At 44.8% G+C, this 12302-nt stretch overlaps 1 protein-coding gene across 1 annotated transcript in view; it reads left to right on the top strand.

Annotated features, from left to right (window-relative positions):
• The window catches only part of BSG (basigin (Ok blood group)), a 127873-nt gene extending 123445 nt beyond the window's left edge, over window positions 1–4428 (top strand). Inside the window, exon 3 of the mRNA XM_044054820.1 lies at window positions 4400–4428. Within this exon, the coding sequence (XP_043910755.1) occupies window positions 4400–4428 (29 nt within the window). The remainder of the gene's footprint in view (window positions 1–4399) is intronic.
• Window positions 4429–12302: the final 7874 nt, after the last annotated feature.

Below are 12302 nucleotides of genomic sequence, written 5' to 3'. Positions count from 1 at the left end.
AGGAATCACTTTCAACTGGGAAAAATCTGTGCTACAGCCATATCAGCGTATTACCTTTATAGGCGCAGTGTTAGACACAAGAAGGATGCACGCCTACTTACCGGCAGCAAGGATTCAGGTTTTGCAGAATCAAGTTCGATCCTGCCTCCCCCTATCAAAAGCTCCGGCCAATCTGATTCTGCAGGTATTGGGGTCGATGGCATCAACTATTCTCCTAGTCCCCTTAGCCAGACTGCACATGCGAGTGCTGCAATGGCTACTTTCGGTTCAATGGTCCTATCAGGAACTCCCCTTGAACCACTTGGTTATGATTACAGAAAGTTGCCGTTGAGATCTGCGTTGGTGGCTCCTCCGATCCAATCTCGACCAGGGGTGACCTTTTATCCTTCATTCCCCAGTTGCCACTGTGACCACGGATGCCTCCCAGGTAGGGTGGGGGGGTCATTATCTGGACAGGTCTGTCCAAGGCACATGGCAACCCCAGGAAGCGCATTTACACATCAATATCCTGGAAATGAGAGCGGTGCTACTGGTACTACAAGCTCTCCATCACGCTCTCCCGCAAGGTCTGATTGCTATCCTATCCGACAACATGTCGGTAGTTTAGTATATAAACAAGCAAGGCGGGACCAGGTCGTACCCACTGTGCAGAGAAGCCATGAGACTTTGGCACTGGGCGGTAGCTACCAACCGCTTCCTAATGGCAACGCACATCCCGGGGAAATCCAATGTGATTGCGCACAGACTAAGCAGGACTATCCTGTTACCCCACGAGTGGTCCCTCAACCAGAGAGTGGCTGCGAAAATCTTCGCCAACTGGGGTCTCCCTTGCTGTGATTTGTTTGCCAGCCCCCACAATGCGAAGTGCAGAGAGTTCTTCACTCTGACTCCCTCTCAGGGACAGATTCCCAGGGACGCTCTAACCCACATTTGGCCCCCTGATCTCCTTTATGCCTTCCCTCCGGTTCCCCTCTTGCCGAGGGTGATACAGAAGGCAATTTACCTGGAGAGCGACATGATTTTGATTGCCCCGCACTGGCCTCGTCAGGTTTGGTTCCCCTTCCTTCGGAGGTATGCGGTGGAAGGTCCATGGTTTCTGGACCCGGTGCCAGACCTGTTGACTCATCAGTCAGGACAGTCTCACCCATCTCTCAGGTCCTTGAGGTTGGCTGCTTGGTTACTCCACTTCCATCCTTAGTCAGGGACAGTTCCCTCTCCGGAGGTTATCCACATTTTGTCCTCTTCTCACAAACCTTCCACTATCAAACTGTATTCCAGCAAATGGAAGAGGTTTGCTCTTTGGGCACAGCGACAAGGTATAGACCCTCTTACCGCCCCAGTACCAGAGGTCTTGAATTTCCTGGCCTCTCTTTTTCAGTTGGGCTCTTCAGTTTCCACGATTAAGGTTTAGCTAGCGGCCATCTCTAATTTTCATGTTTCTTTTGAACCTTCATTAATGGCAAACAAGCTTTGCAAGTCTTTCCTTAAAGGAGCATGGCTCCTTAGGCCCCCGATATCTCATCCTGTACCCCCTTGGGACCTAAATATGGTCCTGGCTGCCTTAACTGCCCGCCCCTTTGAACCAGCAGCTACCTGTGATATGAAATTCCTGTCTTGGAAGACCGCTTTTTTAGTGGCCATAACTTCGGCCAAGCGGGTTTCAGAGCTCCAGGCTCTTTGTTCTAATCCTCCTTATTTGATTTTTCACAAAGATAGAGTGTCCCTTAAATTAAATCCCTCTTTTTTACCAAAGGTAGCATCTTCTTTCTGCATTCAACAGTCCCTAGAGCTCCCTGTATTTTTTCCCAAATTCTCCAATAACACAGAATATATCTTTCATCAGTTGGATGTCCATAGACAACTGCGTTTTTATTTGAACAGGACTACTCAGACACGGAAGTCAAATCAACTGTTTGTGTCCTTTGCAGTAAACAGGTTGGGTCAACCAGTGGCTAAAACCTCTATAGCCAAATGGATTAAAGATTGCATCTGTTTCATTTATTCGCAGGCTGACAGAGAGCTTCCCTTTCCAGTCAGGGCTCATTCTACCAGGGCAATGGCTACTTCTGTAGCATTCCACTCCAGATTATCAATAGATGATATTTGTGCTGCGGCTACCTGGACTTGTCCGCACACTTTCATTTCTCATTACAAAATAGATGTGGTTTCTCAAGGCAGGGCTTCCTTTGGTTCCACAGTTCTCAGGAGTGTTTTCCAATGAGCCACCCGGGATTTAGGTGCTAGGGACGCTGTCCCATCAGTTATGAATGTAGGCGAGATAGGATCCCATTACATCTTTTAGTTATGTACTTACCATAACTTCGGATGTATGGGATCCATCTCGCCTACATTCATTCATACCCACCCTCCTTTCCCCCTTCCATTCGGATTTAGAGGAAATGTTGGTCCATTTGGAGATGATCTCTTGAAGAACTTTAGTTGGTTGGAGTAACTGGTATTTTTCTGTGTTTGCATGTAAGTATGAAAGCGAACAAACAAGATCTGGGGAAGCAGGTGTGGTGCATCCTGGGATAGAGGGTAGCCCAGCCAATAAGAGACTTCGTTCTAGTATACTAGTTGGCCGAGTCGGAGCCGATGGATCGGCTCCGAACCCATCATTTATGAATGTAGGCGAGATGGATCCCATACATCCGAAGTTATGGTAAGTACATAACTAAAAGTTGTTTGTCTTTCAGCTTTTTCCCGGTAAGGGGTCGCCACAGCAGAGCTCCGGTCTGCTAATGATTGGCAGTAGATTTTTTACGAAATGCCGAGGTGCCAGCTCGACGCCCAACCTTCAACGAAGGCATGCTCATTTACGCACGCATGTCTTTCGAATGTTACCCAACCACGGGGAGGACATGCAGACTCCACACAGAAGGCACTCCCAAGCCAAGCCCAGAATCAAACGGGAGAATCTCTTGCTGTGAGGTAACAACGCTATAGTACACAGAGAAAATGGTCATTAAGTAAAACTAATGTGCAGAAACAGTGTCGTGCACAGTTAATCACACTGTGGTTGTCTTGCATAAGTATATTGTGAAACCTAAAGCTTTATTATTAACCTTATTAACATGAGTATTTGTGTAAGCAATTGCATTTTATGCTGTTTACGAAATTTGCATGCATGTGAGTTTGGGGAGAGGTAAAGATATGAAAACTAAAGAAGTGAAAGAGGACTTGAGAGAAATTGTTTTGGGAGGGGGCAATAGTTCATTAAATAGCATGGAGATGTGAGATGTCCATTGCATGAAGAGGTGGTTTGATGTAATTTAGTTGAGGAATTTTCAGGGTATTCCTTTGCATGTAGCTTAATTGTGCACAAATTATTTAGCTAGTTACAGACTTTTAGGAAAGAGGAGATTGATATTAGTTTTAGTGGAGGGAATTCCCATACGCAGGAGTGAGGGGCATTCATGTAAATCCATGGTCAGTTATGTGAAGTCTGTTCCCAGGGACAAAAAATGGGAGGGGGTGATGTAGCAGGCCACTGAGGTTGTAGCTGGGTGTCATTTTGGTTTAAATTGCTGGCTAAGAATAGGAAGGCTTCTAGATTTGCTTATGTAAGGAATACTAGAAATAAAGCACATCTTTCTTTTACTGGAAGCCTCTTTGCTTTGCATAGAACACTACAGTGCTGCTATGTCTTAAGAGGAAGACTGATAAATCTGCAGCTGATGCTAGCTGTGACTTGCCAAGAGTTGATGTTTTTTCTTAAGTGTTAGCCATGAGTAGAAGGCCATATTAAAATTTTGTAAGTTAGACCGTCTTTACCAATAGCTAATCTGCTCTATGGGGCCAGGAAGCTCGAGATTTTTTTTTTACCATAATAGTAGGGAATTTATTTTTGTCTTGGTGTGTGGTGCTGAAGATAATGCTTTGATCTAGCCAGATGCCTGGATGTTTGAAATACGAGATTGCTTCTTTGGGGTTTTGATTGTTGGTTGTCCCTTTGGTTGGAGACAGTTTACATAAAATTGCTCACCAAAAACATGCTGTGGACTGAATGATGGTATTTTATAAAGAAAGAAGACATGTAATGTCTAATGAATGTAAATGGAAAAAAAATGTTGATATGGTTTGTTTACTATTACTTTATGTTCACCTATGTCTTAAGTGATAACTTTAATGCATATTTAAAAAAAAAAACTACTTTGTCTTTTTGGTGTATAAGGTTAGTTTGTCTAGAATGTTTAGACTTGGTTTGATATCTTTAAGGTAGCTGTACCTGGAGTCAAGCTAGAATGCCAACACTACAGTAGCAACCAGTTGTATACACTTGTTTTCCATTACAGTTTAGAGGTCATTAATATAAATTTTGTTAAAACAGCAATATTAACAAATGTATTCTATGCTTTGATTGTTTTTATCCATGTTTGTTGTCTTGGTTCTTTTGCAGATGATGATGCTGGAGCAACTCCTTTGTAAGTATTAGTACTTGAATTTTTATTTTTATTGAATATGCTGAGAGTTGAATACCATCAATTAGAGCTGTAGGAAGGATGGGTCACCTGCAGTAAGAGATACTTTTTTGGGAGGTGGGGGGGTCAGAGTATGTTTAAAAAATGTTTTGACAGTTTGTAAGCTGTCATTAACTGTGTCTGTCACTACTTTTATGCTGTAAAGTTGTTCTTTGTTTTAAAGGTAGCAGCAATTTATTAGGTTGCTACATTAATGAGCATTTTACTAACGTATGGTGTTATTTTTAAATGTGTGAAGTACAATTTATTTACCATTCCTTTTTGTTATGTTCAGACTTTGTAAAGTGGGTTTTATTTTAAAATGTGTAGTTTTTTTTACTTTAGTTTTCATTGCACCTATATTTATTAAGTTGAATAAACTCATGTTTCTGTTGACTGCATGCAGTTGCACCCTGATCCCACATCATCTAGCCCTGCTTTCTGATGTACTAGAAGAGAAACGGTTTGTAGTAGGTTATCATGTTTTCTGTAGTCCACATCAGATTTTATAATGAAGTACCAGAAAGCATCACATTCAGTTACTTAGACCATAACAAAAAGCTCCAGAAAATAAGATGCAACAGGTAAAAAATACAAACTTGTATGGTAGACCTGTGATTGAGGATGTTCTTCGTGTTTCACTGCTGCAGTTATCACCTGTGGGTTATCCCTGCTGTGGTAGCCCTCGGCCAGCCAGAATACCAGAGTCAAATGTTTTTCTACTTCGGCTGCTGTCACTTGCTAACTGACGTCAGGTCGTCAGTGCTATAAAGCAAGGCAGCCAATGCCATTGCATCATTCTTTCTTCCCGTGGAGCCTGTAGCAGAAGCAGTTCGCAAGTGTGCTACACTTTCGCTATCAAAGTTTGAATTACAACTGAAAACATCTAAAGCTAAGTACCCTGTTGGGGATCCTTTTTTCTTGCACTAACCGATGTCCGAAAAAGTTAACAATTGTCTCACCTGTGGAAAGCAGATCTCACACCGAGACTTCCATTCATAGTGCGTCACTTGTTTAGGCCCAGACCACGACATCCCCCGTTGGCAGTTCTGTGCCCTCTTTAACACAAGAACCATTCGTCGTAGAGCTCTTATTCTAGCAAGGTATTTTCGTCTTCTGTCTTCAAATTCCAAAATGGCGTCCGTCAGCCAACAATCCTGTAGACATTCCGAAAAAACTTAGAGACAGGCCACACAAGGCTAAGCCTTCCGACGACTACCACTAAGCAGGTCATCAGTTCTCTGGAATTCAGTGAAGCGCCTTCTCAACCCCTGATCCCCAATACGGTACCTTTGCAGGCCTCTACTGACACCCTTTCGAAGTCTGGTATGCCGCAGAAATCTTCATCTTCCAAGCCGTTGGTTGTGTCTGCCTCTGTTGGGTCCGGAGCCGCGACACAGGCACCGGCTTCTGAGGAGGCCTTTCACACTACCAAATCTAGACAAAAATGGACGTCTTCTCATCCGACTACCGTTTCTCTCAGACCGATGGATACTCTTGGGCCTAGAAGCAAGGCCACTCCTAGAAAATCTATCTCTAGCCATCATCTTACTCCTTCCCCACCACCCCAAGCCGAAATGCTTAAAATGGCAGAGGATCTTATCTCCCTTATCAGGGTTAGTCAGGCCACAACTTCTAAAAGGAAAAGAGACCCTTCTCCTGAAATACTGACAGAACAGGATTCTGAGGAATCTGATTATTCAGATTTTGAAGAGGAACAACCACCTCTCACTGCTTATGAGGATTCAGATGCAGATAAATCCATTCAATGTTCATCGTGTTTCACTGTTGCAGTCATTACTCTTGGGTTATCCTGCTGGCAGGCTACCCTCAGTTGGCCAGAATTCCAAAGTCTAGGTCCGGTGTTGGTTGCTGTCGCCTCCTCCCTGACGTCAGTGCGCCAGGGGTATAAAAGATGCAGCCGACGCCATTTTCTTCAGTATTTCTTGCCGTGCGGTGCCTGAAGCAAAAGCAGTTCTCAAGTGCCGGTCGGCCGACTCCTGAGATATTCAAATTCGAATTTCAGAACCGAAGTCTTCATTAAAGCTAAGTACCCCGTTGGGGAAACTTTTTTCTTGCTCCAGTCCGATTTCAGAAAAAGTTAACAGTTGTATTTCTTGTGGGAAGCAAATACCTCATAAGGATTTTCACTCTTACTGTATTCCTTGCCTAGGCCCTGATCACAACGTTGCTAGCTGTCGGTTTTGTGCTAGATTCAACCAACGCACTATTAAGCGTCTGTTCGATTTTGCATTTCATTACTTTGGCCGAAGATTTAATTATATAATGCCGTCGGACCAGCGGACAACCAGAGTTTACAAAAAGCGCAAGGACAAGGAAAAGGATAGGCATCCGAGGTCCAAAACCGACGACGAGGCTTCTGCTAGGCCAGTCGCCGATTCTCAGTGAGGTGCTTTCGCAGCCCCTGGCGCCCGCTACCTCAGAGCCACAGGCCGCTTCCGACTCCCACGTGGAGCCGACTTGGCCTCTGGATACTCAAGGTATTGGACACTTGGAAATCATTCCCTCAGATGGGTCCGGAGCCGCTGAGCAGGCATCGGCTTCTGAGGGTGTCTTCAGACCTACACAACTATATATTAAGCCATCTTCAGCTTCAAAAAGACTAAAGCAGCTCTAAAGACAAAGAAACAAGTACAGCATTCTCCTTCTCGGACTTCCATGCCTAAAAAACAGATGCTCAAAATGTCCGAAGACCTAATTACTTTGATCAGGGGCTCCCATTCCCCTCCTGATAAGAGGCCTAGGCAAGAGACAGAATATATTTCTTCTGATCAGGTTTCTGTTTCCTCTGATTCCTCTTCTGAACAGGATTACTCCATGCTTCCCTATGAGGATTCTGATGCTGAAGAATCCATTCCTTCAACCTCTCCTCCTGAGGATTATTCTTTTGGGGGAAACCCTGCATACCATGAGGAAGAGCCAAGATTATTCTGAATCTAAGAAAAGGCTCAGGGGACTTCCTGCTACTTCCTCAGCACAGACCCCTTGCTATTTCCACCTGTTCTAGACATTGTAGATGTATTTTCAGAGTCCGGCCTGTCCCCTGACTCTTTACCCCCTGTACCTGCTAAGCCAGACAGATACTACAGGGTCCCGGATTCCCATAAATTTCTATATAAAAACCCTGCTGCTGACCCAGAAACTATATCTCAGGGTCCCAAAGGGGTCAAAGCTTCCACTGCAAAAAATCCTGTCCCCTCTGATAGGGATTCTAGGGCTCTAGACAGATGGGGGAAAAAGTCTACACCTCTGCTACCCTGGCTGTAAGGGCTTTACATTGTCAGTTTCATATGCTTAAATATCAGCAATATTTAATGTCACTGCTTAAACAGAAATTGTTGACAAATACTGAAAGTACAGAAAACCAGGAATTGCTGGATTTATTGCATGCAGCTGAACAAGTGGGGAGGCATACATTGCAATGTGGTTATGATTCACTTGAGGTCTCTTGCAGGGCCGCTGTTACAGGTACTGTTATTAGAAGGCATGCTTGGTTAAAGGAACAGAATCTGCCTGATCATGTTAAAGCAAAATTACTAGATGCACCTTTACAGCATGATACTTTGTTTGGTACTAAAGCAGAAGAGGTGTTGAAAAAAAATGGAGGATAAAGCCAAATCCATGCAGACAGTCAAGGATTTCTTACAGGTACAGCCACCCAGGTTTAGCAGGAACTGCCTTCAAAAAATTGGTCCTTTCCAGTGTCAGGCCGCAAAGAGGCAGATACAGGCGTCCCAGAGGCAGATCTCAGCCCCAAGGCACATACAGGCCTAAACAATGGGGTGCTCCTACCTCCAAAAGTGGAGAAGACAAATCACAGCCTTACAGGAAACAGTCCCAATGACTTTCCTCTACCAGATCCAAGCACTTTTCTTTTGACAGCCCCCTTAGGGGGAAAACTAGCACTTTTTTTTCATCAAATTGGCAAATGGTTACCCAAGACAAATGGGTCCTGAACATAGTGTCCCAATGCTACAGGTTCCACTTTCACACTCTACCAAGGTAAAAAAGTATGCCAGACCTGCCACACAATCAATGGGCAGAGGCACAAAAACAAATTACAGCCCTCATGGACATGAGGGCCATTCAACAAGTACCACAACACGAGCAGGGACAAGGATTTTACTCCAGACTTTTCCTAGTACCCAGAAAGGACACAACCTGGAGACCAATACTGGACCTGTCTATACTAAATACGTTTCTGGAAGTTCCAAAATTCAAGATGTTGACTCTACAGCAGCTACTGCCCATGCTGGGCAAAAGAAGGCTTGGCTCGTAACTTTGGACCTAAAGGAGGATACCTGCATGTCCCAATCAGACAATCTTGCAGAAGATACCTCAGATTCATAGCTGGCTCAGTGCATTACTAATTCTCTGCACTGCCCTTTGGCTTGTCTACTGCGCCCAGGGTCTTCACAAAATGCCTGGCACCAGTAATTGTGTTTTGCAGACAAAAAGGAATTCATATATATCCCTACTTGGACGACTGCCTAATTCAAGCAGAGAACAAAGATATTCTATAATATCTGGCGTTTGTAAAAAGATTACTAATTGGCCTAGGGTACACAGTAAACAAAAATAAATCAAAACTAGTGCCCTCTCAAGAGATAATATTCCTAGGTACAAGCTTAAATACAACTGCCCAGATGGCTTATCTCACGCCAGACAAACAAAAGCATCTGACTACTTCAAGAAATTGGCAACAAAAACCCACTTATCTGCAAGGAATATCCTGCAGGCCTTGGGTTTCATGGCATCCTGCATTCTACTAATTCCATATGCCAGACTGCATATGAGGAAACTACAATGGTATCTAAAAATTGTTTGGACTCAGCATTGCCACAGCCTGGAGACAGTAATTGCACTCATTCCCTGCCTGCAACGGGAGTTTCAATGGTGGGCAGAAGCCTGTCACCGCAACAAGGGCCTGGCATTCAGTCTACCCACAGCCAGGTAAACACCGACAACGGATGCATCAGATTATGCCTTGGGGGCCCATATGGCAGGAAAATGTATTCATGGCACATGGCCTGCAAACCAGATGCATTTTCCATCAATCAAAAAGAGATGCTAGCTGTTCAAAATGCCCTGACAGCTTTCATGGACCTGCTTCATCCAGGACAGTTACTGATGGACAGACAATACTACGGTCATGTGGTACATAAACAAGCAGGGAGGTGCACATTCCTACCCCCTCTGCAGACAAGCAATGACCTTACAAAACACTGCATTGGCTTTTCAAGTTCACCTGCAAGCACAATTCCTGCCAGGAAAAACAAATACTCTGGCAGACGATCTAAACATAAAACCTCATGGATCCCCACGAATGGAAGCTGGATCCACAAGTCTTCAGCATGATAATAAGGAAATGGGGATGCTCAGACATAGATCTATTTGCCTCCCCTCACAACTACCAATTGCAGAGATTTAGCACAAGGAATTATCATAAGCAAGCATGGAAAGTGGATGCCCTATCCTTCAGCTGGAAAAATCTAACAGTATATGCCTTTCCTCCACTGCCACTCCTTCCCAGGGTACTCCTAAAGGTCAGACAAGAGAAGCCAAAAATGATACTGATTGCACCAGACTGGCCACGCCAGCACTGGTACCCAATCCTAAAGAGCTTGTCTCAAGGTCCAGCATGGATATTGCCTCAAACTTCTCACTTGCTCACCCAACAAAACAATCAGCTCCTGCACAGCCAACTCAGGACCCTAAATCTGGCAGCATGGCGGATAATGTAGCCATTCAGAGCACTCCTCTGTCAAAAGCTGTCTTGGATGTTATCTTGGAGGCCAGGAGGCCCAGTACCAGAAAATCTTATGCAGAGAAATGGAAGAGATTCTGTGCTTGGAACCAGGAACAAGGCATTGACACGTCTGTACCAAATATCCCTCAGATTTTGCAATACCTAACTGCGATGCTGAACAAAGACCTTTCTCATCAATTAAGATTTATGCCTTTGCCATTTCAGCCCATTACAATGCGAAACCACCTGTCTTTTCTCATCCCTTAATAAGGCAATACCTCAGAGGGGCCAAAAGCATTAGGCCTCCAAGGAGAGCACCAATTCCGGCCTGGGACCTCAATTATGTTTTGGAAAAACTCAGACTGCCTCCTTTCCAGCCAGCATCAACAGCAGATATAAAATTTTTATCCTGGAAAACAGCTCTGCTTCTAGCAATAACCTCTGCAAGGCGAGTCTCGGAGTTACAAGCAGTCATGGCTGTGGAACCTTTCCTCATTTTTCATCCAGCCAGGGATGTTCGTGTTACACTGCTGCAGTCATTACACTTGGATTATCCTGCCATCAGGCGGTCCTGCAGTCGGCCTGAGTTCCAAAGTCTTGGTCCGGTGTCGGTTGCTGTTGCCTCTTCCCTGACATCAGTGCGACAGGGGTATATAAGATGCAGCCGACGCCATTTTCTTCAGTCTTTCTTGCCGTGCGGTGCCCGAAGCAAGCAGTTCGCAGTGCCAGTCGGCCGACTCCTGAGATTTTCATTCCAAATCCAGAACCGAAGTCTTCTACAAAGCTAAGTACCTCGTTGGGAAAACTTTTTCTTGCCTCAGACCGATGTCAGTAAAAGTTAATAACTGTATTTCTTGTGGGAAGCAAATACCTCATAAGGATTTTCATTCTTATTGTATCCCATGCCTAGGCCCAGACCACGACGTCACAGGTTGTTGGTTTTGTGTTAGGTTTAACAAGCGCACTATTAAACGTCAGTTTGATTTTGTCCGACATTACTTTGGCAGAAAATTCAATTATACCATGCCGTCGGAATGCACAAAAAGCGCAAAGACAGGGACTGGCATCCGAGGCCCAAAACTGACGACAAAGCCTCTTCTAGGCCAGTTGCCGGTTCTCCGGTTTTCAGCGAGGCGCCTTCACAGCCCCTGACAACCGCGTCTTTTGAACCTCAGACTGCCTCTGACTCCCACGTAGAGACGACTGGGCCTTTGGACGCACCAGATTTACAGCCTACTGAGACTAACCCTTCAGAGGGATCCGGAGTAGCTGAACAACCCGTAGCTTCAGAGGGTGTTTTCAGACCTACTCAGTTAACCATTAAATCTTCTGCTAAGTCTAAAACTCCCTTAAAAACAAAGAAACAAATTCTACATTCACCAGGACAGGTCTCCATGCCTAAGAAACAAATGCTCAAAATGGCCGAAGACTTAATCACTCTGATCAGGGGGTCCCATCCCCCTCCTGATAAAAGGCCTAGAACAGGATGCAGACTATGACTCATCCGACCAGGTATCCATCTCTTCAGATTCATCCTCAGACCTAGGATACTCTTTACCCCCTTATGAGGATTCCGATGCTGAAGAATCTATTCCTTCAGCCTCTCCGCCAGAGGACTACTCCTTTGGGGAAACCTTGCATACCACGAGGGAGCATTTCCATTGGGAGGGCCAGGATTATTCAGAATCCAAGAAAAGACTCAGAGATTTCCTTTTATTACCACAACACAGGCTCCTTGCTATTCCGCCAGTGTTCGATATTGTGGATGATGCGTATTCTGAATCCAGTTTAAATCCTGATTCTTTACCTCCTGCTCCAGTTAAGCCAGATAGGTACTACAGAGTCCCTGACTCTCACAAATTTCTTTATAAAAGCCCTGCTGCTGATCCTGAAACTATTTCTCAGGGCCCCAAAGGGGTAAAGGCCTCCTCAGCGAAGAATCCAGTCCCCTCTGACAGAGATTCCAGAGCATTAGACAGATGGGGGAAGAAAGTATATACATCTGCAACTTTAGCAATGAGGGCCTTAAACTGCCAGATGTTAAGTTGTCAATCTCGCCTTCATTCTTGCTG

This window comes from Protopterus annectens, chromosome 13.part0 (genome assembly GCF_019279795.1).
Source record: "Protopterus annectens isolate FY-2018-M chromosome 13.part0, PAN1.0, whole genome shotgun sequence".
Lineage (NCBI taxonomy): Eukaryota > Metazoa > Chordata > Ceratodontiformes > Protopteridae > Protopterus > Protopterus annectens.
The sequence above is the reverse complement of the archived record's forward strand: the minus strand, read 5'-3'. Positions and strand labels throughout refer to the sequence as shown.